The sequence below is a fragment of the Ahaetulla prasina genome, chromosome 1 (genome assembly GCF_028640845.1).
Source record: "Ahaetulla prasina isolate Xishuangbanna chromosome 1, ASM2864084v1, whole genome shotgun sequence".
Lineage (NCBI taxonomy): Eukaryota > Metazoa > Chordata > Lepidosauria > Squamata > Colubridae > Ahaetulla > Ahaetulla prasina.
The window spans coordinates 51,325,452-51,352,900 of NC_080539.1; the positions used below are offsets into that span (position 1 = coordinate 51,325,452).

The window sequence follows — 27,449 nt, forward strand, 5'->3', positions numbered from 1 at the left end:
ATGTTTATGGTAAAATTCCATTTCTATGCAGTCTAGTATTAGTAGTCATGACAATTAAATATATTGCTATTGATATATCATAAAATAGGGTATTCTTACAGTGATTTTCTGTTTTCCAAGACTTAATAGCCTTCTAGTTTTTTATTGTACATCTTATTCTTTCCCTTTGGATTTAGACAAAGCTGAAAGGGTTTACAAGAAGTAGAGTGTCCCTATCCAAACATATCCAGAGGTTTCATTGTTCAGTGGTAGAACACAACTTTGTGTTTAGAAAGCCCTCTACTAATCCTTATCAACTCCAAGTAAGAATGAAAAAAAATCCTGTCAACCGCTACCAGTCTCTAGAGATAATATGGGTTAGATGGATTAATAATTTTATTCAGTATAAGAAAGCTTCCTATGTTTTTGTGATCAATACAGGAAGAGCAGGGGAAAAACAGGACAGAACTCTACACATACATATTAACAAGTCAGAACTTTGTCAAGCATTCAGCCAGAAAAAATTAAATGACCTTAGTGTAATGTATTTTGAAAGTAACACAAAGCATCTGTTTCTTCCCCTGGATTTCTTTGGAGTTTGAGATGTATCAGAGTGACATGCATGTTTGGATGAAACAGTATTTTCAAGTCCTCAGCACATCTTTCTTGTAAACGTAGCAACTGCAGTGAAGTTTGTCTCAAAATTGTAGTGTCTGATAAATTGCATGTGCAAAAGCCTGTAGATTTAATCTGTTCCTGGGGAATTTTTTTACAAAGAAATGCTAATGCTGCTATTCCTCTTCTCACTCTTTCACACCTAGGACCCTTTAATCATTCAAAACAAAGCTGATCTATTCAGCTGAAGTTGAGGACCTGTCATATGTTCAATCTATGCCAATCCCCCCCCCTTTTTTTTTTCTTCTATAGGTGGACTTACAGTAGAAAGATGGCAGCATCTACCTTTGTGTGAGCTTTGAAAAGCCAGATTGGCCTTGATATGAACAATGCATCAGAGTTTAGTAACATCTCATTGTCATTTTAAAATGCACATTGAAGTTTGAATTGATGGCTATCCTATGCTTTTGACATCTATGCCACCCAAATCAGTTTTCACACTAAGAATCTTCAGTTCAAATATGTCCCAGACAGGAAACTTTTATATGGTCTGGATAGACAATGCACTCTCATGTTTAAACACCGCAGATGAAGATATTGTGTAAGCATTCATATGCAGGTTTCTGCCTCAGTTCAATTGTTGCTAATGTCAGGATTTGGATGAGCAGCTTAAAAAGCAGATATAAAAATGGGGGACTTTATTAGATACAGTAAAAAGTTATTTCTTACAACTGAACTTAACTGCATTTATGGAGCTATGTCTAACAGTGATCTTTACATATGACAATTACAAAGGAATGATACACAGTCTACAGCCCGATGGCACACTCAGTGTTTGATTGGGATGTTGGACTTTATTCTGATGGTGATGTTAGAACTTGAAGGTACAGTCTGTGATAACTCTGATGGACCGTTTCCTGGGCGAATCTACAGTACGTGGAGATGAAATCTGCACTCTCCATTTCCTTTGGAGCAGGCCTAAATGGCATCAAGAAAAATTGTTTCTTGTACTTTTGTATTAAGCAAAGTTGAATGTTGACTGTACTAGTTTCCAGTAAGAATTTTGAGAGTAGGTTCACTTACCTATGAATTTGGGGAAATTCCATCACTTAATAAATGGCTTGGAGATGTGAAATAGATATAGAGCCTGCTCCTAAAGTCACCTTTCTTCATTGTAAGGGACAACTGCCTTCTGTTGGTCCTGAGATTTTGTATCAGTTCCTTAACATCTTCAGTAAACCAGTTTTATATAATCACACAATAACATTGTAAGTGTAGAACAGCAGTAGGAAAAATAAAACATAGGAAATGGTCAATTTGTGTTCTTGACACATAAAAAAAAAATTAGAGAAAACTGATATGAGTGAGTAGCATCAGACCTCTGAAAACGAAATAGGGGCAAGGTCAATAAAATGGGAATAGACTGGAAGGTGGCAATGTGAAAAAATAAAATGATAATAGCTCAAATGTTGAATCACAGGAAGAACTGTACATATGGAAAAGAGAACTGGAAAGGAAGTGTCACATGCTGAATTGATTAAAGTCCTGATGTCAGCATTTCCAATTTTTAATCTGCCCCTAGTTGTTACCTGGTGCTTTTCCAAGGATATAGCCATAATGGCAGGCCATCCAATGAAAAAGATAGCTTCCAGTTAGTTGCAACCCTGACACATAATTCTTTTGATCCCATACACCTACATCCATTGTATTTCCCTTTGTCAGTCCTTCAAGATAGATGAGGTCAGAAAACAGAATTTGTAAAAACTATTGGAACTCTGCTTTACTGTTGGAGAATACAATAACAAAATCTTGAAAACATGAAAGAGTTTTCTTCTGTCCCTTCTTATACCAAACAATATTAAGATAGGCTTATCTTGAGTTTCTTTCTCACTCACTCTTCTTTCCCAAGGTTAAATTGACATTTACTTAATAGTTCTCATTCCTTTCCAAAGGATTTCTCCATATACCTGAATACCCTTCTTCTATTTTGCTCAACTATAATGATCTTTTTTAATCTATGCAGCACATGTTCCAAGTATGTGAGTTTTTCCATAATGACTCAAGGAGAACTCTGCTTTTATTTGTTCCAGGACTGATTAACAATCCATGATACTCTTAGTAACAATGGTGACAAACAACAAATCCATAATTCAAAGGAATCTGACTTTTGTTTTACTCTTCCTTGGTGTTTGCTTTTCATAGGCATTACCCCTGTAAAGAACAATGCTTTCACTATTCTAACCTTTATGTCATAGAAATATTTTGACCTTGCATCATGAGATTGTCATTACTTTGCTACATAGGTTTATGCTCCTTTCTTCTCTGGTTGTGTCCTGTCTATTTCTATTGTCCTGTCTATTCTATTTCTATTGCACTACTTCATATTTTATGTTCTATGATGTTATCACTTTGATTCTTACATTGATTGCTATGAAGGGAAACAAAAAGCTACTGTTGTGGAAATGTGCTATAGACCACTAAACCAGGCATATAATCTGGATAATGCCCTGCTAGGTCATGTTACAGAATTTTCAGAGAAAAAGAGAGATAACAGTAGTGGAACCTTCAACTACCTGGTCATCCACTGAAAAACTAACCCATGCAAGCTGGCAAGGTCCCCAAATTCCTATGTGATCTTGCTGACAGTTACATTTCCCATAACAATAACAATTGAAAACTATATTTGATCCTAATCTGTAGGAAAAAGCTTTCTGAAGAGGTAGAAGCACTGGGGGCTGTGGAAGAAGTGATTATTTAACTTTGGGATTGAAGTTACTTCAGGAAAAGAAACCAGAGCCTGGTTGTACACATATTGATTTTAGAGCTAATTTCAACAAGTATTAGGCAGATCCCATGGAAGGAAATCGTCAGATCAAATGAAGCACAGAAAGAGTGGGAACTTCTAAAAAATAAGGTACTGGCAGTGAAATAGCCCACCATTTTGATGAAAAAACATGGTGTAATGGTAGCATATTGCTGTGAATGCATAGGGTGTTCTTGACTGAGCAAAGAATTAATGTGGATTTGTATGGAAAATGGAAGATGGATTTAATCACCAAAGAGATATATAAACAAGTAGCTAATATCTGCTAAAAGAAAGCGAGGAAGACTAAGACACAACTAAATTTAAGATCACAAAGGAAGCTGAAAGAAAATAGTCTTTTCGACTCTGTCAATAGCAAAGGAGGAAATAGAAAAGGCCCACCTCCAACATCTGCAATTGCCACAGAATTTCTCAGTATCCTTCTCCATCATGTTTATAGTGCATGAATATATCCTTTGTATGGATTGATATCCTAATTGTATATTATGTAGGACTTTTCATTGTGAACAGAAAAAGGGATTCTCATGCCTAAGCAAGTTCGCTCTGACATCTGCAGAAGATAATACATTCTCAGAATTCCAAAATTTAGGAAGGTACGTGAGAGTATTTGGTACCAATATATTCAGAAATGCAATGGGAACTTCAAAAACTGGATAAAGAGGGCACAATTTCTTTGTAGAGGTTGAGTTTGGCGAAGTGACATTTGCCATTGCAGAATTCCTTATAAACTGTATCCTTGTCCCAGATTGACATGATACCATTGTCCCCACAAGTAATAATTTGGAATATTGTTTTAAAAACTCAGTTGTTTCTTATTCTGGCAAAATAAAAAAACACAAAGAAACCCCCCACAATAATCAGAGTTCTGTATGAGTACTGGCATTTTAACATTAAGCTTCCTCAATTTTTTAAAGAAATAAGCCCTTCTTATAGTAACCATCTCCCAGTATCAATTAATCAAATTAATTAATCAAATTATACACCAATCCTGCCAGATCAAATTGGCTGAGCAGATATTATGGGAGACAGGTGATCCCTCAAGTAACCAGATGTGACGGAATGTAGTGGGTCAGATTCCCAGGAGGGAGGGGATGCATTCCAGAGGAATAAGAGACAACTCAGTTCAGATATTTTGTGTCAGATGCGGAGGGTGAAAATAATCACTCCTTGATAGTTCTAAGAGTTTATGCTTCATGAATGTGGTTCTAGATCCACAGCCAATAATTCATAAGATTAACTGAAATATAATCTGTGCAATACTACTCACTGAATACTTAACAATGCTAACAAAAGCTGCAGATCTCTGTATGGTCCTATAGAAGAGGCAGAAGAAGTTGTGTGAGAGAACAATAAGGGTCCAAAGTTGAAGCATGCTTACTTAGTTACATAATGCTAGTTATTCTATGGTGGCGCAGAGGTTAGAGTGCAGTACTGCAGGCTACTTCTGCTGATCACTGGCTGCCAGCAGTTTGGCAGATCGAATCTCACCAGGCTCAAGGTTGACTCAGCCTTCCATCCTTCTGAGGTGGGTAAAATGAGGACCCAGATTGTTGGGGGCAATATGCTGACTCTGTAAACTGCTTAGAGAGGGCTATAAAGTACAATGAAGCGGTATATAAGTCTAAGTGCTATTGCTATTGCTATTCATTTCTTGTTAACTCTAAATTCAAATGATAAGTAATTATTTCTTAGAAACAAAAATAGATTATTTCTAGTTATTATGAGGTATAAAAAAAATCAAATGGCACAAATGCCTATACATAGCTCCCCCACCCATGAAACAGCATTTACAATAATGATTTATTGAGTGCTTCTGATTCAGTTTTATTTTTTAAAAATTCTTATAATTTTAGGCTCTTTCTCATCATCTGTATATGCCTACTAATAAGAATCTTTCTCCTTTCAGGTATTGAAAAAACCATAAAAACAGCACATAAGCCCCTTAAACAGATTAGGAAATCACATCTGCTACTTAGAATTTTCAAAGGATTCTGTATGTTGTGTACAATTAAAGAGAAAATAATTATTTTAACAAAAATGTTTGAACTATGTTTTTATAAACATATTAAATTAAATTTATACTTACTGATTTAATGTTTTCTTTTGTGGCAACCACTGTGTAGAATGATCTCCCCACTGCGATTTTACTGTTCCCAATCCTGTTAGTCTTCAGGAAGACTTTGAAGGCCTGGCTATTCTCTAAGATCGGGGCAAGATGTATACATCTTGGGAGGTGTAGTATACTGTATGGTGGTGTGATGTACTGTACATGTTTTATTGTTGTTAATTCCGAGCTGGTTTTGCTATTGAGCAGAGTAACAAATGGCGTATTATTGCTGTATGATGCCTGGAGTTGTACTTTTGTGAGTTAGGCAACCATGCAAATTACTTAAACTGAATGAATGAATAAACAAACAAACAAATAAATGCTTCTGTAATGTATGCATGCGAGTTCTAGAGAATTGTTGACTTTAATGGAAGGTTTGTTTTGTTCTATTTTATTTTACAGGGGGCAGCAGTGATGCAGATACGATGAAGGAATACAGATTGCGTGGAAGGAATAATGAATAGGAATGAGGAAGTGAATTGGAAAGAAGTGTGTCAACACTCATGGAATAGAGAAAAAAGACTGATCAATGAAGGATGGGAAAGCAAGACCCCAGTTGGACGCTGGGTGAAGGAAACAACTGCATAGCCCTTGGATAATGACAGAAGTAATAGTGAGTGGTGAGTACAGCTCTCTTAGAAGTTACAGCCGTTGGGGATTGGAGGCAGAAAATGGTGGTCATCATTGAAGCCATGGAGGGGACTAGTGACAGAAGAACTGGCTGAACCAAATGAAGTCCGAGCTAGAATATCAGCCAAGTAAAGGCTGGTGAAAATGGTGGTCATCATTGAAGCCATGGAGGGACTAGTGACAGAAGAACTGGCTGAACCAAATGAAGTCCGAGCTAGAATATCAGCCAAGTAAAGGCTGGTGAAAATGGTGGTCATCATTGAAGCCATGGAGGGGACTAGTGACAGAAGAACTGGCTGAACCAAATGAAGTCCGAGCTAGAATATCAGCCAAGTAAAGGCTGGTGAAAATGGTGGTTACCACAATACTAAGTGAAGAATTGTTATCTTATTTATTTATGTTCCTTTCCTTTCCTTTTAAATTCCTTTTGAATCTGCACCTTTGTTGTATATTGGATATTCCTCTGATTTTCTGTAATTATGCAGACAAGCCTATTCTGGCAAGCCTAAAGGTAGGCAGATACCACTCATAAATTTGATTACTATTTGAAAAAATCCCTTTTGAGGAATGATATCTTATCTGGCAGCCCCTGTTTTGGAATCCTGTATTGCTTTCCTAGATGTATGATGTTTTATTCTTCTGGTGCACTTTGTTTTTGCAGCCAGCTACATGATTGGATTGAGAGACCTGCTAAATTCAGCTGAAGGAAAAGTGAGTTGACCATTTTAACAGTCCGTCTCTTGTTTTTTACTACTTTCCCAGATGGAACAAGGTTATTGAAGTTAAAGATGCCTATTAACTGACAGCATATGGATTTATTTTCCTTAGTAAAAAATATCATGCAAAGAGGCAGAGGAGGGTGATCCAAGAAAAAGAGTGAAGGAAAAAAACCTAAGAAGAGCTTTTTAAAGCTGGATTTACTGCATGTATGGTATAGCATAGGCTGTATAAGAAAGCGTGTGCACTCTTGGAAATTAGGTCACCACAGAATACAATGCAGTATTCATGGAAGGACATTGCAGAGGGCCAGGGCCAGGTGGGGAGATCTAAACAATAAACTATGAATGGGAAATAGCAGCAACGGAATAGATTTCCAATACACAGTTGCTGAGAATATACTCCAAGAATATGCCTGTCACAAGTTTGATTATAATTGTAACAAGCACTTTGGCCTTCATTCTAGAGTTTTTTGCCCTATAGCTCTAATTTTCAAACCTCCTTTAACAGTCACTAGCCAAACAGCAATGCTGAAGAAAGGAAGGAAAATATGACTGTAACTAGCAGCCGAACTATCTTTGCCATGACCCAAAACAATGTAGAGCGTACAATGTAAGGAATTCAAGGATCTGAACCTGGCAAACTTCACATAGAAATAGAGCTTATTGCCTTTTTAATACACAAAATATTTCACACAAGTTTTCAAAATTCCAAAATTTCATCCAGAAGTCTTCATATATTAATAATTTCATTTGTCTCTCATGTATGCTAGGAGTTTCCAACCGTGTCCACTTCAAGACTTGTGGACTTCAACTTTCAGAATTTCTCATCCAGCAGAGTGTTAGTCATCCATATATTAGCCATTACTAAGATGACCTTTTTATTTGCTGGTTCATGAGTGTCCATTGATTATATGAACTGGTCATATAGCTTTCAAACTGTGATACTTGTGATGACAGTGTTATTGGTGGATGCCAAGGCTGACAGCTAGAAACAGCAATTTGTGCTTCAAATCTGCCAGAGAATAAGCTGGTTTCCCTAGTGACACTATTCTAGCATACCCTCAGATGCAAGAATCATGATTTTAGCCACAAAACTCCCTATAGGGGATTATCCTGGAAGAGGATTCTGTATCTACTAGACAGGACCATGGCCGAAATTTTGTCATACACATGGCTGGAATCTTCACCCTTAGCTCACAGCTGGCAAGAAGGAGGATCCATACATGATATAACAGCCGTTGTTGGAGAACTGTGATAAGATCTCTTTCTGGCAATATCATCTACTGGAGGGAAAAAGCTGCATGTCCAATCCAATTTAGGGTACAGCCAGATGGCACAAAATACCACAATATTATTTTCCATTAAAGTGGTTCCATCTTACTCTACTCCTGAAGTTTTCTTTAACATGTATGTTGAAGGATAACAGTTATTGAGCAAGATGCAGGCTGTAAACACTTCAACCAGAAGCTGGATTGAGGAGGAATTTGTAGTCCTTAAAAGGGATGAATGAATATGTTTGCACCTGAAGATTGAACACCGGAAGATGAGCAATGTATGGTGGCCTGTTACAGATTTCTGCCATGTAACTTGGTTGCAGCTTCAGAACCCCTCTTAGCAAAAACCAGCTGACAGCTATTATGTTTATCACTTTATCACATCTTGGTGTACTTTGGAAAAAAAATGAAGCCACAAAAAGCTTCTTTTTTAAACAAACAAGCAAAATTCACAATAAAAAAATGAGGCAGGGAACTTCTAACTTTCTATGGTAGCACCAAAACAAACTATCTGTCCCCTCACTCCTAAAATTTGGCATCTGTGAACAGTGTTAGCAACTAAAATTTTTGCTCAGCTACACAGAATAGCATGGCAGGTAATCTAGGCAATAAGGAAGAGTAGAGTAGAGTAGAGTAGAGTAGAGTAGAGTAGAGTAGAGTAGAGTAGAGTAGAGTAGAATAGAATAGAATAGAATAGAATAGAATAGAATAGAATAGAATAGAATAGAATAGAATAATTGGAAGGGACCTTGGAAGTCTTCTAGTCCAACCCTCTGCTTAGGCAAAAAACCCTATACCATTTCAGACAAATAAAACCAGTATGAACATATGTGCAATCTTTTGAATTACCACTGAGAAACACTATTTGCAAGGGCCAATGGCTATAAAAAACAACCAGCTTTTGTTTCACCTGAGTCCCCTCAATTCAGTATTTCTGACTGTCTCAGAGCAGTGATGGCGAATCTTTTTGCCGTCGCGTGCCAAAAGTGGGGGGAGCCCGGGGGGGGGTGTCACACACACGTGTGCCCACACCCATAATACAATGTGCCTCGCTGCCCGTGCATGCGCGTGCGACCCCCTGCACTACCCCTGCTTTTGGCATCTGATGCCATGGTGGGCCCGGTAGGCCCGTTTTTCACTCTCCTCAGGCTCCAGAGGCTTTACTGGAGCCTGGGGAGGGCGAAAACGGCTTTCTCCACCACCCCCCACCCCGGAGGCCCTCTGGAGGCTGGAGATGGCCTGTTTCCTGACTTCTGGTGAGCCCAGAAGACCAAAAATCAGCTGGCTGGCACGCACATGCGCACTGGAGCTGAACTAAGCCAACGTTCACGTGCCCACCGAGATGGCTCCGCATGCCATCTGTGGCACGCGTGCCATAGGTTTGCCATAACAGCCCTAGGGGATTCCAGATGCTAATTCTTAAGCCCATCAAAACTGACAAATCTAGCCTATTATTTTTTCTGTATTGTACCAGCAGTCTAGAAAGATGGAGAGCAGGGGAATTGATGAAGCATAAATATGAAAAATATATGGAAACATAATGATAAAAAAGAGAACACCAGGGTTCTCTGATGCCAGAGTTTTGCTTTAAAATACAACCTATCTTCTTAGAGAACATTTTGCTGACTTTCAGAATAGAGGTCAAAGTAAAGAATGTCTTTATTTTTCTACCAAACTTCACAATCACTATCAATCGATTGATGCCTCACTTTTGTTTCCTAAAAATCAAAGTGAAAGAAAATGCCTTGAGTGGAAATCAAAAGTCTTTGACATATAGCAGAAAGCTTGCTATGCAATATTAGTACCCAAAGGCAGCTCCCAATTCTTTGTAATAGCAACATGCTTTCACCTTGAAGTTTTAAAAAACTTAGGATTTAAATCCTAGCAAATTTTGCTATGCAAATAATAGTAGTGGATTGAAGATGGCCTTTTATGTCTTGGTTTCATACCTGAAAATTTCTTGGTGCTTGAGGCAGTAGTAAGCTAGTATTTCTTCAGAAGGCCAGATACCTATAAAAAAACAAGAACAAAGTAATATTTTAAGGCATATTTTTATATCTCCATAAATAGATCTTTTGTTGGATTTTTAAACATAGTTCACAACATAAAAGGTCAAAACAAAAAGAATATCGCCCACCTCAAGTAGGATGTTCTTGATGGAAGGGATAAAAAAAATCAAGTGGATGACTATCTGTCATGATCAAAGCCCTACCCCTTTTGACCATGTACTGTACGTTTGGCATGTTAAAAAGGGATATGGCTTCCATCACATATAGATGCAACTGTCTCTCACATCAAGGATCAATATTTCTTTTAATAACAGCCAGGGATGAGCAATTTTGCCAGTTCTTTATTGTTATTGGAGGTTGCTCTGTTTTAATCCTGAATTCTGCTTTTGCTAAAATTATTTTTAAAAAATTATACTTTATTTCACTTGAGACTTCCTTCACTTTATATTATCAGCACGTATGTATAAAATGGATTGATATATAGACAATTCACCATCCTAGAAGGTTTTTTAAAATATATTGTTTTACTGAAGAATGCATCCACAATCTTATATCAAGAAAAGACCAGGAAAAAGTATTTTGATATAACACCATTCATCATTCTTTACCAGAGTGTTATAATTATATAGTTTGGTATATATTATATTTATATATTACACATATATAATTCCATCATCATTTTAGCATTTCCTAATTCATATTTGCACTAAATCAAGGAGACAGAATTGAATTGAATAGAATAGAATAGAATAGAATAGAATAGAATTTTATTGGCCAAGTGTGATTGGACACACAAGGAATTTGTCTTGGTGCATATGCTCTCAGTGTACATAAAAGAAAAGATACGTTCATCAAGGTACAACATTTACAACACAATTGATGGTCAATATATCAATATAAATCATAAGGATTGCCAGCAACAAGTTATAGTCATACAGTCATAAGTGGAAAGAGATTGGTGATGGGAACTATGAGACGATTAATATGATGGAAATAACAAAATTAATATAATGGAAATAACAACTACAGTACATCTACAGAATAAAAAATGCCTGTGAACCGCCCTGAGTCCCTCGGGAGATAGGGCGGTATATAAATGTGATAAAATAAATAAATAAATAAATAAATAAATTAAGTAATAGAAATGTTCTAATGTAATCTTGAAAATGAAAGATAACTTAAAAAAATAAAATAAAATAAATTTAGAACTCCAAAACCAAAAGCAAAGGGGTGGGATGGGTGTTATTGGATAGTGAGAAGGTAGTTAGTCCCCTGAACTTAGAGCATTGAGTACCAGGTAGAAAATCCAGGCACCATGACAATCAATCCAATGGGAGTGTTACGGGATTGACTTCCACATTGATCTGGGGAGAGTTGGCGTGACAAAGGAGAAAAAACTACTAACTATGCTGTATAAATAAATAAAGTAGATAAGACCTTATCTCCCCACCCCGTCCCCCAAGTTTCCCATTTGGGAGAGAGTAAAGAGCAACACTGCCAGTAAAACCAGCCCCACAAAGCATTCCACCAAAATCCAAACTGAATTCAGATTTTTTTTTATTTAATTTTGTCATAACAGTTGACTTCCACATTGATCTGGGGAGAGTTGGCGTGACAAAGGAGAAAAACTACTAACTATGCTGTATAAATAAATAAATAAATAAATAAATAAATAAATAAATAAATAAATAAAGTAGATAAGACCTTATCTCCCCACCCCGTCCCCCAAGTTTCCCATTTGGGAGAGAGTAAAGAGCAACACTGCCAGTAAAACCAGCCCCACAAAGCATTCCACCAAAATCCAAACTGAATTCAGATTTTTTTTTATTTAATTTTGTCATAACAGTATACATAAACATTGTCAAAAGTAAAAAACATATCATGAAGAATATATATATATATATATATATATATATATATATATATATATATATATATATATATGTATATGTAAAAAATATGCATTAGCTATATTAATTTGATATAATAAAGGGAACAGTAGGACAGGAACGGTAGGCACTTTTGTGCTCTTATGCACGCCCCTTATAGTCCTTTTAGGAATGGGGTGAGGTCAATAGTAGACAGTTTTTGGTTGAAGATTTTGGGATTTTGAGTAGAGACTATGGAGTCAGGTAATGCATTCCAAGCATTAACAACTCTGTTGCAGAAGTCATATTTTCTGCAATCAAGTTTGAAGCGGTTGACATTAAGCTTGAATCTATTTTTTGCTCTTGTAATATTGCGATTGATCTTAGATAAGAGCAGAGGTGGCACAGTGGTTAGAGTGTAGTATTGCAGGCTACTTCAACTGACTGCTAGCTGCAGTTCAGAAGTTCAAATCTCACTGGCTTAAATCTGAGAGGTTGACTCACCTTTCCATCCTTCCGAGGTGGGTAAAATGAGGACCCAGATTGTTGGGGGCAATATGCTGACTCTGTAAACCACTTAGAGAGGGCTGTAAAAGCACTATGAAGCGGTATATAAGTCTAAGTGATATTGGTAGAGCCAGAAATCACCTCCAACTGAAGCTTTGGAAGGCAAAGATGAAAAACCTAAGTCATCACTGATGATTAATAAATACAGTTTATGCTCAAGTTGCTTTGATGTTCATAGACCCCAGTGCAATGTGTAAAATGTCTATTGTCTTCTTTAGTACAACCTGGGTCTGCTGCAGGGATCCAGCTCGGTCCTCCTATAAGCCACTAGTCAGTTTCCATTCCCACTGTCACTCAGCATCAATACCTGGCTATGCAACCCTCTGAGACATCAAGGATGGGCAAACTTGAACTGCCAGTCTCAGTTCCAAAATGCTGAGAGAGCTAATCATTGCCTTATTAGTTTGGCCTTGCAGAAGGCCCACATTTTCTGACTTTAGCTCAGTTTCTTCTCTAGTGTCTCCTGCAAGAGCATGCAGGATGAGGTTGCTGTATACTGACTGGAAAGGTTTCAGCTACAATTTTCTAATTCAAACTTAGGGGGAGAGATGGAGGAAAAAGAGACATGAAAAAATACCTCTTTATTTCTCTTTCACACATTTTCTGGGAGTTTCTTCTCCCCATCTTTTTCTACTGACATGGCATGACAAAGTTTGATCATTGTTGTATTCTCTAACCCAGATATTATTTAAATACTGAAACATGGGAAAAGCAGTTGTGCATCAAAATCAGACCAAACTACTGCAAATTGCAAAGCTTCAAAGGTATCACATCTTATTAGATCAGCCAAGCTTACAACAGTAGAAAAGCTGGTCACTTGTATTTCAAAAAATATTTTGTGGATTATACTTTAACTTTTACAGTTAAATCCCACTTAAGTAATTGTCTAATTTAGAACCATATGGCACTTGTTTCAAAATGAATATATTTAAAGCAACATTTATGTCAAACCAACACATGACATAAAAAGTCCATTTATTACCATTTATTATTCATATATCACTATCATGTTTGCAAGAGAAGTCCTAAGTTTCTACATTTATCCCTTTTAAATTAGGCTACATTTTACCTTGGTGAAACATACTGTACGTTGCGCCTACAAATTTGGATTACTCTCATTGTACATCAAGTACCTTGTTATCCGCTAATCTCGATAACATTCATTACCCTTTACTTGCATTTTACAAGCCCCCCCCCCTTAATGACAGTCCCTTGACAGTCCATGGTTTCACACTTTATTTTTTTGTCTTTCCTCTCAGGACTGTAGAAGAACATCAGACTGGGTTTTCTATGGTTCTTGGGCAGTTTACTGAGTACAATTAATTAGGTTACCTATAAAAATGTGATAAAAATAGCAGCAGATTTGAAGGGAAAACAGAAAATATCAGCAGAAGTGTCTCTGACACAGCTGTGCAGAATGTTTACACAGCCTTCTGGGACACCTTCCCTGTCTCCTTCCGAAGGGCTTTTCTATTGCCTCTTCTCCTTGGTCAATGAAACTAAGCTTGAGATCAATATTGTTTCTTCTTAGCCTTGTTCCTCATTCTCCTTTTGTCTCTTTATTATTGCTAAAAATAAAGTGCCTGAAGTGACAGACTTGCCTTAAAAACATCTTCCACTTCTTTTTAAGGCATATATGTTAAATTATTTAATGACCAACATGCAAGTTAAATAATTTAATATTAACACAAGCAGTTTTGCAAATACTGCCCATTTCTCCCACCTTGGCAATATTATATGGTTGGTGTATTTTGCAGGAAGACACAATGACAACCGTGCATCAAGAAGCTATTGTGCTGTCCAAAAATACCAGCAGAGGGAGAAATGCCTACATTTTGCTTGAAACTTTTCTTTGCTGCCCCTGATAAAATTCAGGTTAGGACTCAAGCCACATTAGTAGATGTTGCTAATAACATTAGCAGGAAGATCATGGACAGGATCTTCTAAATCCCACCCAATTAAGTCCTGTACCAGCTATGTATACTGCTTCTTTCCATTATTCTCCAGGACTACAAGGCGCTATGTCAGTTTTAATTCCAAAAGCCGGCTGGTAAAAACAGTGGTCAGGGGGTCTCTTATAAACAGGTTTCAAATATGGAAGTGCAGAGTGTTACCCAATAAAGCATTAAAGAAGCAGCAAGACTACCTTTGTTAATTTGAGTAAAAGGAAAAGCTTCTCTTGCTTGAACAGGTAAGTAATCCTCTTTGATGGCTTTCAAAATAGGGATAAGCTTAACAATTCATGTGGAGGAGTTTGCACTTTGACTTCTACTCTGTTAAACTGACCTATATTTTGTAATATGCAGGGCTGGAATATATCTTTATATCAAGAACCTATTCAGATGAGAAATGATCATTCATCTTAAACACTGAATGCAGTCACAGTTTATATAAAGCCTTATGAGCTTTCATTGAAATCTGTGGGGAGGACTAATAAATCTTCCATTTCTTATTGAAATCAAAGATGTTTTAAAATACCCAACTTTATCCAAATTGTACCCAGTGGCTCTAATCCAGATAAATGTAAATCAAGTCAATATGCTTTGACAGAAGCCTGTGTGGTTGTCATACTCACTCAATTGATTCCACTGCCATTAAATCGGAGTATGCAGCTGCAATAATCTCATATTCTTCTGTTTATTCCTGCCTTTATTTCCTCCTTCTTCTGTGGTCTCCCTACTGTCATTTTCTGTACTGTAATCCACTTCAAAAGAGAACAGGCCCTCTCATTCTTTGTAAAATGCCTGCACACAGATGACACTATATGAATAATGCTAATAGCTACTAAGGGCAGAACTAGATACATAAGAAACATTGGGCTCTTAATCAGAAACCTCTTATAACTGCAGGGGATAAGGAGCAATTGCCCAACAAACAGTCGTTGAGAAGGGCCTTTATTCTTTCCTAATCTATTTTCTCTTGCAAAAGTGCATCCCAGGTAATTTTGATTTTTTTTTAACCCCATCCCCGCCTGCCTCTGAAATCAAGAGGGAGAGAAGCCTTACGAAAAGGAATTTGCAGGAAAGTTTGTAAGCGAGATCAAGCAATATTCATTATAACCACTGTTCTCCTCTTTTGTATTGTTCTGTTATAATCCATTTGATTTTAGCAAATATGATGTTGGGTCTAAGCATTTGTTCACATACTCAAAATTATATTATTATAATTATTATATTAACAACTCTACACATTTTCACTGAAATTTAAGATAAATTGTAAAAACATATCAAATTCATCAGACATTGCAATAAAACTTCCTTTTCCCATTTATGTTTTCTATTTAGATTTTTTTGTATGTGAAAAGCGTTCTGCAATTTTGTGTATTCCCTTTCCTGTGCATTTGATATTTCTCTTTTGCTCTGATAAAATCACATTTCTATTTCTAAATGCAATTGTCGTAAGTAGATGTATTGTAAAAACTTCACATGAATATAAAAATAATCACTCTTCCAATTGAAACACTGAAGAAAAAAAATGACACCGGGTAATAAACTTGCAAAAATAACAGACAATACATGATTTATGTTCATGTCTTATAAAGTTAAGATTTTGTTCAAAAAGAAATTGATATTTCAGGGAATGCTTAATAGCGCATTCAAGAAAAGGAAGGGGGCATTGCTAATTGGTCTATTATAACTGCTGTGTCCTTTCTTAAAGTAAATTATAACTGAAAAGATTTTATTACATAATGGTATTAGACATAGTACTCTCACAGTTCTCCATTTTGTCTCCTTCTTTAATCCTCTGATAAGCCCTTCTCTGCTGCAATGCCTCCTTGAATTACTACACTACATGGACAGTGAAGTGTTCCCTTACACACCAATTGAAATAACCAGCAGCCAAAAATAAAAGGCCTATATCATATTTTTAAACACAGTTTGGAGGATGCCAAACTGGCCTCCAGGACAAAGGATTGTACAGTTGAGGTGCAATAACAGAAATGGCCCTCTCTCTTGTCTTCATATAAATTGGATTTCTGTTACTGTTGGGATGTAAAGGAGAGCAGCAATGGTAGCATAGTCCTTAACAAGATGTAAATCCTTTTGAATTTTCAACCTTTCTGCATATGATCTAAAATATGATCTGTTTTCCATATAACTTGTCAAGTTTCCATAACTTGATAAAGAGAACTCAAACAAATGAGTCAAAACATCATATTCGTTCATTGATTTATTGAGGGAAATGATCCAAAACTACATATTTGTGTGTGGCCGAAGTGAGTTCCAACCATTATTCTTCCTGTTTTGCATTCTGGATCTAAAAGAGTTCATTGCAGTTATTTACCTCTAGATATAAATAAGATTTGTGTTACCATGAGCAGAGCAGATCTTACTAGTAATGGAAGATGAGTTGTAACAAGGAGACACTTTGGCAAAAGCTGCCATCTGAGCCTCTGGATCCAAAATTGAAATCAGGAACACCACCAAAGTATGTGCTTTGTAATTCACGATGATGGGAACTTCAGTAAAGTATTGTAGGTTGTAGGTAATGTGGTGTATCATAGTAATATCACTTGAAAGGGAGGAAGTAGAAATTTGGGTTATGTACTGTATATCTTATTAAAAATAAAGTCACTAAACCTTAAAGGCTTAGATATAAAATCATTCTATGATTTCATAGAATAATAGAATTATGATCTTGACCTCTCTCTAATAATAATCTGTAGCTAGTCATTGATCCTACTCATCTACTGTACATTATCGATTGGCTTTCTCTTTTTCTATTTAGTTTGCCAATAATAGTTATTTTTCTAGTCTATTATCCATCTATATTGCACATTTAAGATATGTGAGTTGGTCCAGTTCTTCTTGCTGTCTATGGATCTTTCCTGACATCTTATCCTTCATTAGACAAGATAATTAGACAAGTTTATCATTGCATTCCTCCCTAAAATTAATCTCCTTTACTTTTCAAGCACACTATCTTGTGTCCAAGAAATAAAACTATTTACCATTTCTATTTTCCCAATAATTATAACTCCAGTAAGCTTCCTATTTGATATTACTATGGTCTTCTCAATATTTATATTAGCCAAGATTTTTCAGTTTCCATTTTTATGTTCACAATGAGCTATCCTAAGTATTCCTTGTCTTTAGTTAAGAAATTATTTTGTCCAAATATCTCAGATTATTAGTATTTTAGCCTCCTCTATCAGCTGTCATCTTTTTCACTCCTACCTTTCTTATATTGAGCTAAACAAGTATGGGAGAATAACATCTTTATTTCATCAGTCTCCTGTCTTTTGCCATTGCATATGTAAGAGGTGCATCAGCTTAAATAAACCTAATATTCAAGAGATATCCATTAGTTCTAGGAAGTACATTTATTGGGTTGTAGCTGATCACAGTTAGAAATGACATTTTAGTGTCATGATTTCATGTCCTGAATAGAATGTCATGCAATGTATAGTGGCCCATTCTGTTTTATTTAAGTTTATTTACATCTAAAACACCTGTTTTGACCATTTAAAGTTTTTTTCAGCTTTCAGTTCTAGTCTGTCCTTTTACACCGCTGAAATAATTTGATTCTAAGCATCTTACACTCAGCATCATACAAGTAAATGGTAATATACTGGATAAGAAAGGATTAACATAACAAACAGTAATCTATAATCAACATAATTATCATAATAAAATTTTCCCTTAGTTTTGAACTCTTGAAATGGCTGCGGGAGATGCCTGTTGATCAGATTAGGTTTTGGGGATTTACAATCTGATTCACATGTAGAATAGGCATGCATATTGAACAAATTCATATTTAATACTTGCTACTTGTTAAAGGAACTATCCAGATTAGTATCCAGTCCCTCATTTTTCATGTTCTCATCAATCTCATCATATTGTAAGAGTGTATGCTAAGTGAGGGAAAGAATACAATCTATCAGTTAATGAGAGATTCCATTACAGGTATATCAAATAAATTGACCCTTAGTGTGTCATACAAACATTCTGGCAGAAAGGAAATCATCAATGAGACCTGGGCTTAATAAACTCACTATAGTATGATAAAGAGTTGAAAAGTTTTTATCTCACTTCTAAACATCCTGTACTCTAATCCCTAATTCTCTACATTAAAATTCATTAAAGGAAGTATATATGAATCTTGTGTTCTGCAGTTAAGGTTGCTAAAAAATTTTCATGATTTTTTTCGAATGGATTTTTGGTTGTTTATTTGAATGATTTTCTTATTTACCCTAAGAATCCTGCCCATCACAATGAACAAATGTGGAAAGTTCTTCAGTACTATCTTTGCTACAGCTTGTAAACTAAATTATAGGTATCGGCTTCAAGACTTCGATATCCCTGCAATGGAGTATTTGTTTTGGAAAGATTTCATATGTATCTAACTAAGATGAACTTAAAAGGGATGCAATGGCTCAGTGGCTAAGATGCTGAGCTTCTTGATCAAAAAGTCAGCAGTTCAGTGGTTTGAATCCCTAGTGCTAAGTGACGGGGTGAGCTCCTGTTACTTGTCCCAGCTTCTGCCAACCTAGCAGTTCGAAGGCATGAAAAAAATGCAAGTAAAAAATAAGGACCACTTTTGGTGGGAAGGTATGCGCAAGATGGCTGCTTAACCGGGAGATCGGGAGGACGATGATTCGGTGAGGAGGGGGATGGCGACACCCAGGCGGCCTGCCGAGCAGCCTGCGCCCCCCGGCTAGGTGTATTATCACCAGAGCAGCCATGAGAGGGGTCTTGGGACCTCCTTGGACTCACGGCTGCCGAGACCGAAGCTGGGGAAGGGCGAGCTGCGAACGGCGGCCATTTTACTACTCGGCCGGGCGGGAGCCGAAGAAGGAAACAACTAGGCATGGAGGAAGGACGCCGGTACCCAGGTGGCCTGCCAAGCGGTTTCGCCCCCCGATCCAGTATGTCATCTTTCGGGCAGCCGGGGGAGAGGTCTGTGAGCCTCTCTGGACCCCCGGCTGCCGGGAATGAGGCCGGGGGATGGGCGAGCTGCGGATGGCTGCCACGGGGCTACGGACGAGGTTGCGGCTTGGATCTGGTTGTTGGGGAAGCCGCAGCTGGGTTTCCCCCCCGTTTCGTCGTTTTTTGACATCTGGCGTCTTCGGATGATTTCGGGGCTCTCCAGCTCTTCTTGATTTCCCCTGACCCCCCTTTGGACTTGGTGGAGGGGCCTAGGGCCTAGGGTGAAGGGCTGTGAAGGATCTCCCTTGTGGCCCCTACTGGAGGTGTCCGGGCCTAGTTTGGCCTGGTCAGGCCTAGCGGGGCCTGCTTCTTCTCGGACTAGGAGTTGCATTGTCATCTGCAACACGGGTCAGCTGCATTCGTCATCTTGCACTTTATATGGCCGGCTGGAGTTTGTGGGTCATGGCCATTTTTGGAACTGTCCGGGAAGGTGATTGGAGACCGACTGGTGTATTGGGGCCCTACTCTGCAACATCTACCGAGGAAACATCCATTTTGGAAATATCGGTGACGCCACGAACGGGGGAGATGAATACCACCTCTATTAGGATGGATTTTAGGACTGAGCTTGCGCGGAGTAGCAATAACTTTTTACCACCAGACTGCATCTGCGACTTATACCATCTTGTATCAGCTTTAAGCCAGCCACCATCTGAAGATATTTTGGAAGATGGGTATCCACTTGGACTTGGCATTACATCCTGCCACCCCAGACATTACATTGCTACCTCTTATCGTCTGCTTTCTCCTGTTTACGCTTTTAACTTATTTATGCGATATTCTGCCTTAGAACTCTTGCGCCTGCGAGGTGCCCCCGCCTCGCAGGAATGGCCCGCCGCATTATCAAGGGCCGGCCTCAATGACGGGTCTTGGGACCCACAGAGGTGGCATGCGAAAAAAAAGAGCCTTTGGGGGTTTTTAGATAGGGCTTTTTTAAGGGGTGGGAGGGTTAAGGCGGGCGTTGGGGGTAGCTCGTCGGGTGGGAGCCAGTCCTGCGCTGCTCGTGACGGTTCTTTAATAGGTTCGGAGGTTAGGGGGGGAGATTGCGTTCCTGCTGGTGAGGGTGGCCCGATTTGCACGGTAAGGGGGAGGGGCAGATATGGCGGAAGGGGGGGGATCATATCGTTCTGGGGGGGCATGCGCCCGATGTCTGCAGGCGATCGCGCGCCCCGATCCCTCGTCCTTTTCCCGTTCCCCGGATGGTCAAGACCCCCAGAGCCTGGGCCTTCGGCTGATGTTATGCAACGCACGGTCCGTAGTTAATAAGGCCCCCCTAATATACGATCTTATTCAGGGGGGCGCTGCGGACCTTATAGGCGTTACGGAAACCTGGCTGGGCACGGAAGGGGGTGTGCCCCTTGTTGAGATGTGCCCGCCGGGTTTCCGTGCATTCCATCAGCCGAGGGCCCAGGGTAGGGGTGGGGGGGTGGCGGTTGTGATTAGAGAGAGTCTAGAGCCGAGGGAGACCACTGTACCTCAGATTGCCGGGTGCGAATCCTCTTGTGAGATGGGGTCATAGGTGTCAGATGGGTTTGCTGATCACGCACCTGGCTCCTTGCTGCGTGACAGCTGCCCTGCCCGAGCTCCTGGAGGTGCTGGCCGGGTGGTAGTTGAGACCCCCAGACTCTTAGTCATGGGGGACTTTAACTTGCCATCGTCCGGCTCATCATCGACGGCAGCTCGGGAGTTCATGGCTTCCATGACGGCCTTGGACCTGACCCAAGTAGTTGATGGCCCTACTCACATTGGGGGTGGCACTCTGGACCTGATTTTTGTCTCTGGTCAGTGGTCGAGAGATCTGGACTTAAAGGAAATAGTCACTGAACCTTTGTCATGGTCAGATCACTCTCTTCTTCGTCTGGACTTTCTGACCGCCATTCACCACCGCAGGGAGGCGGAGCCGACACGTTGGTTCCGTCCCAGGCGCCTGATGGACCCGGAGGGGTTCCGGACGGAGCTTGGGCCATTTCCTGAGGGTCTGGCTCACGGTTCGGCTGAGGAACTTGTTGCGGCCTGGGAACGGGCCGCGGCGGGGGCCTTAGACCGTGTCGTGCCTTTGCGGCCTCTGACCCGGCGCAGGTCCCAACCGGCTCCTTGGTTCTCCGAGGAGCTGAGAGGGATGAAGCGCCGGAGAAGACGCCTAGAGAGTTCCTGGAGGTCTAGCCGTTCGGAAGCTGATCGGACACTAGTGAAGTCCTATACTAGGACTTACCTAGTGGCATTGAGGGAAGCGAGGCGTAGCTACGCCTCCTCCCTCATTGCATCGGCAGATAACCGCCCAGCCGCCCTGTTTCGGGTGACCCGCTCCCTCCTACACCAGGGGGAGCGGGATGACCCGTTGCAGGGACGTGCTGAGGAGTTTAACGGTTATCTATACGATAAAATCGTTCAGCTTCGGGATGGTTTGGACCAAGATTGCGGTGATACGGGTGAGACGGCTGAGGGTGGTCTTGGTGACATTTTATGGGATGAGTTTGACCCTGTCGCTCCCGAGGACATGGACAGGTTGTTGGGGAGGTTGAATGCCACCACGTGTTTACTGGACCCGTGCCCCTCCTGGTTGGTGCTGACCACGCAGGAGGTGACACGAGGCTGGCTCCAGGCGATTACGAGCGCTTCCTTGGTGGAGGGTGTCTTCCCAGCCGCCTTGAAAGAGGTGGTGGTGAGGCCCTCCTCAAGAAGCCTTCCTGACCCGCTGTTTTAGGTAATTATCGTCGGTCTCCAACCCGCCGCGGCAAAGGTTGTAGAGAGTATGGTGGCATATCAGTTTCCTTGCACCTGGATGAAACTGTCTATCTAGACCTGCTCCAGTCCGGTTTCCGGCCCGGTTACAGCACGGAGACGGCTTTGGTCGCGTTGGTGGATGATCTCTGGAGGGCCAGGGATAGGGGTTGTTCCTCTGCCCTGGTCCTATTAGACCTCTCAGCGGCTTTCGATACCATCGACCATGGTATCCTGCTGCGCCGGTTGGAGGATTGGGAGTGGAGGCACCGCTTATCGGTGGTTCTCCTCCTATCTCTCCGACCGGTCGCAGTCGGTGTTGACAGGGGCAGAGGTCGCCCCGAGGCGCCTCACTTGTGGGTGCCGCAGGGGTCGATCCTCTCGCCTTCTGTTTAACATCTACATGAAGCCGCTGGGTGAGATCATCAGTGGTTTCGTGTGAGGTACCAGCTGTATGCGGATGACACCCAGCTGTACTTTTCCACACCGGACCACCCCAACGGTTATCAAGTGCTGTCCCGGTGTCTGGAGGCCGACGGGTCTGGATGGGGAGAAACAGGCTCAAGCTCAATCCTCCAAGACAGAGTGGCTGTGGATGCCGGCATCCCGGTACAGTCAGCTAACCGCTGACCATCGGTGGCGAGTCATTGGCCCCGATGGAGAGGGTGCGCAACTTAGGCGCCCTCCTGGATGAACGGCTGTCTCTAGAAGATCATTTGACGGCCGCTCCAGGAGAGCGTTCTACCAGGTTCGCCTGGTGCGCCAGTTGCGCCTTTCTGGACCGGGATGCCCTATGCACGGTCACCACGCACTCGTGACGCCTCGCCTGGATTACTGCAACGCCTCTACATGGGGCTTCCTTGAAGGGCATCCGGAGGCTACAGTTAGTCCAGAATGCGGCTGCGCTGGTGATAGATGGAGCCCTCGTGGCTCCCGTGATAACACCCATCCTGCGCAGACTGCACTGGCTACCTGTGGCCTTCCGGTGCGCTTCAAGGTTTTGGTGACCACCTTCAAAGCGCCCATGGCATAGGGCCGGGTTATTTACGGGACCGCCTACTGCTACCAGATACCTCTCACCGACCCGTCCGCTCTCACAGAGAGGGACTCCTCAGGGTGCCGTCAGCTAGGCAGTGTCGTCTGGCGACGCCCAGGGGAAGGGCCTTCTCTGTGGGGGCTCCCGCCCTCTGGGACGAACTCCCCCCAGGGCTCCGTCAACTTCCGGACCTCCGAACCTTCCGTCGCGAGCTCAAGACACATTTATTTACCTGTGCAGGACTGGCTTAGATTTTAAATTTATAGGGGTTTTAAATTGGTTTTAATATTTATATTTCCATTTTTAATAATTGGGCATTAGAATAAGTTTTTTAATGATTATTTTAATTTGTATATAGATGTTTTATATGCCTGTGAACCGCCCTGAGTCCTTTGGGAGATAGGGCGGTATACAAATTTGAATAATAAATAAATAAATAAATAAATAACAAGTGTTTTGTTGCCTCTGGTGTTTAGTCATGCTGGCCACATGACCACGGAGACGTCTTTGGACAGTGCTGGCTCTTCAGCTTTGAAATGGAGATGAGCACCGCCCCCTAGAGTTGGGAACGACTAGCACATTTGTGCGAGGGGAACCTTTACCTATACCTTTAAGATGAACTTCATTCTGTCATGTGCATATACACATATATGGTAGTAAGGATGGAAAGCATTTTCTAGAGTTGGCTAATTTTTATTGCAACTTGTTCCTAATTTGGTTGCTCTGATGAACTCTTTCAATCATTTTCTCAAGAAGGGAATCCTCTTTAAATGGCATTTGGGGGGTGGGCAACAAAACTTACTCCTGATTAAAGCATACACCTCTCAACCTACCATCTAGATCCAACATGCTTTTTTGTGGACCGGCTAATACTCAATTTCACCTTGAACACTCCCTTTTTCAGTTCATTTCAGTTTGAAAACAGCCTATTCATCTGAGTATAGATTTTTTTCCCTTGAACAGCTATTTCCAGATGGGTGAAGTTGTATTTACAGTACCTACATTGAATATATACAATGTATCTTGTATTCAACTGTTCTCTTTCGATCCTAGAACACTCCACACACACCCTACTATGCAAGTCTACCTTCAGCGGGTAAGAAAGATGCATTTGAGGTAAAACCTATTTTGGATTCCTAGTGCAGAAGGCATAATCTGGAATATTTAATTCACAGGAAGAGCTATTCCAACACAGAAAGATCCTAGAAAGCACCCAAGAATGTTCATATCCCTATTTTCCATAGTAATTCCTTTCCCCATTTCTTCTATAAACCAAACCACTAACTGGTCTCATTCACAAAGATTTCTATATCTGTCAGCGGGTTTTGAAGACTGGGAACAATTAGCCAACCATTTCATCTGAAGGAGGAAAAGACCAAAGATTCAAACCTTGGGACAAGCATATATTAAAGGCAGAAATTCTGGGTGTTGTAGATTGAGAATTTCTTCTATGTATGGTTTCTTAATTCTATGCAATAAAATTGATAATTTATACTCAAATTAGCTTTAGAATGCAGATCAGGGAAAGTGTCTAATAGACGTACTAGTTTGACATTACACATGGTTTTCTTTTTTCCTTTCCCTACCAGAATGGAAAAGAAATGCTAACTAGGTTACCTAACTAGGTAACATCATCAGTCCAAGTAAGGAGTGCTGTTTGCTATCAATTTATATTCTGGTGTCTTGCCTGTCTGTGTGGGTGGATGTGATTTTAGGGACTAGGATTCCTAATCAAGCTCAGAGAGCACCAAGGACCCCTCAAAAAGCTAAGTAGGGAATTATACAGAACAACATGTTTCCACATTTTTGTCATAGTTTGTACAACCCACTTTCCATTTCTCAGTCTAAAACTGAAATTACACCGGGGGGGGGGGAGGGAGAAGGGAGAGAGGGAGAGGGAGGGAGGGAGGGAGAAGGGAGAGAGGGAGAGGGAGAGGGAGGGAGGGAGAGAGAGAGAGAGAGAGAGAGAGACTAATCTTCAGTTTGGCCAATATGACTTTTAGTACTTTATTATTCATGCAAAAGGGGGGAAAAGGATGTTTTTCAATCTGAAAATTTCTTTTGCAGCATTAATTTAGGGAGGCCTGTGGAGTTGCAAAAGAAATGCAGTGTTAAGTAAAAAAAAAATGTAGATATTCTGAAATCTGAAATATATGGCAGGGCTGCCAAATCACGGAAGCTACTTGTAAGGTTGTTTTTGCTTTCTGTGTGTCAACTGAATGAATTATTTCATTTTCTTTACCCGGTTTTCAAATAATCATTAAAAATTAAACAACGCTGGAACAAGCTTTTTGTGATTATAGCCTTCACTCTTCAGCAAAAAGCTGGATCTATAAATTTACGTACCATTGTTGATGTAAATTGCAAAATTTTATATTCAACTATATTAAAACATCTATTCCAAAAAATGATTACCAGTTGTGAAAAGCAGAAGGGCTTATCACTTGCTGTCAGTTGTTCATGTCTAGTTAAGCAATAATGTGCTAAAACTGCTCTTTTGTTTTGTGGAAGAATTTTGGCAATAGAAGAAATGAACACTCGTTTAATAAAAACTGAAGCTGCCTTTTGCTTTGATGGAGGAAGCAGCTGCCTGTTTTCATTTGCTGCAGAGCAGCAAAATCCATCAATATAATAAGCAGCTTAGATGCAACCATCCACAGCATCTGTAAGCATATAGGGCTATTCGCTCAAAACCAATCCTTGGTTTAATTTTAACTAAGATGTGTCTGACATATTTGAAAAATGCATTATAATAGGGTTTTGGATATGCTGGCAATTTCTCTTTAAAAACTTTTCACAGGTTTCTAAAAAGACAAGTGTATGTATCTGAGTAATGAGAAACAATCAAAGACACTCCAGTAACAATCGCCAATAAAAATCTAAAAATGCAAATACAGCCCTTAAAAACTTGTCTGTTAGTTTATATTCTATGCCCTCTCTTCTAAATACCAGGGGTTATAGAGGCAGACTACCAATGTAGAGACAGACTGAAAAACAATATTGAAACTAGCGATCAGTTATATACTGTATTCTAATTAATACAGTAATTATCTGAGTTATAATTCCCAATATATTTACAATTCATTTTCACTGAAAATTTGAGCTGGTAAATTTAAGCTGATAAAAGGAAAAAGAATTGCCTGAAAATGTTTTAGTACAAAAGGGGGGAAAAAATAAAAACTAAAAATGAAAATTTACAGATGTTGGTTTTTTTCTATTGTCTATCACCATAAATTTCATGGAGAAATGTGATACTGTACACTTCTATTAAAATTCTGAGGTTATTATTTTGCTGTTGCACAGCATTCTAAGACCTTTCTAAGCTGAGCTTTTAGATGATTTGCACATTAACAGAGAAGGCAGATAATTCTTAATCCTTCTTTTTTTTCCAGATCCAATAATGGATAAGGAAGCATCTTAGCATGATCAAGTAGCAATCTGTCTAGCTAGAACAGTAATATACCTGAATTTAAAATTAGCTATCATTTGGAGATTTTTTTCTCCCTTATAATATTTTATTTAAAGGAGAACACAATACCTAAGCCAGCAAGATAGCTGCAGTGACAGTTTTTCCATTTAAACATGCAATTGAGGTCTACATCTGTATATTTAAATTATATGCAGAACAAGAAACAAATGTTTTTAAAGTATTTCCAAGAAATAGTGTGGTGCTTTCAGTTAAACAAATATGTTTATAATAAACAATTTTATTAATATAATTCTGGGATGTGTAATATTTTAACTGTATTTTGATTTATCAGTTACAAATAACACTGTATGTGACTATATTTTTCTTTAACATGATATAAAGACTGCTTTCTATTCTGTTCAGTTTAAATCAAAGATACATTCTCAAAATATTTATCTGAATCCTACATTGATGCTCTCCTTCCTATTTTGGTGAGCCCTCAAAGTCATGTACAACTAAAATAATTAAAAATAAAGAAAAAAGATACATATATTAGATAATTCAGGCGTCAACCATTTAGAAGGCATAAGCCTGGACTGCAATGATCATTGATGACACCTCTTGTTTTTCTTTCCAAAAGTTTTACAGTTCATGGTGTTATGGATATAGCAGTTTTATACAATCATCAATTGTATATGCAATAAATAGAAAGGAATAACTGTTGATGGACTTGATGAATTTTAATTCTTCCTCAGTCATATC

The 27,449-nt window shown here is 39.6% G+C and overlaps 1 protein-coding gene across 2 annotated transcripts in view; it reads right to left on the reverse strand.

The window, feature by feature from the left end:
- The window catches only part of CAMKMT (calmodulin-lysine N-methyltransferase), a 298,606-nt gene that overhangs the window by 60,150 nt on the left and 211,007 nt on the right, over positions 1–27,449 (reverse strand). For both annotated transcript variants that reach the window (XM_058165221.1, XM_058165220.1), the window contains exon 4: positions 10,098–10,158. In XM_058165221.1, coding sequence (XP_058021204.1) covers positions 10,098–10,158 — 61 coding nt within the window. The remainder of the gene's footprint in view (positions 1–10,097; positions 10,159–27,449) is intronic.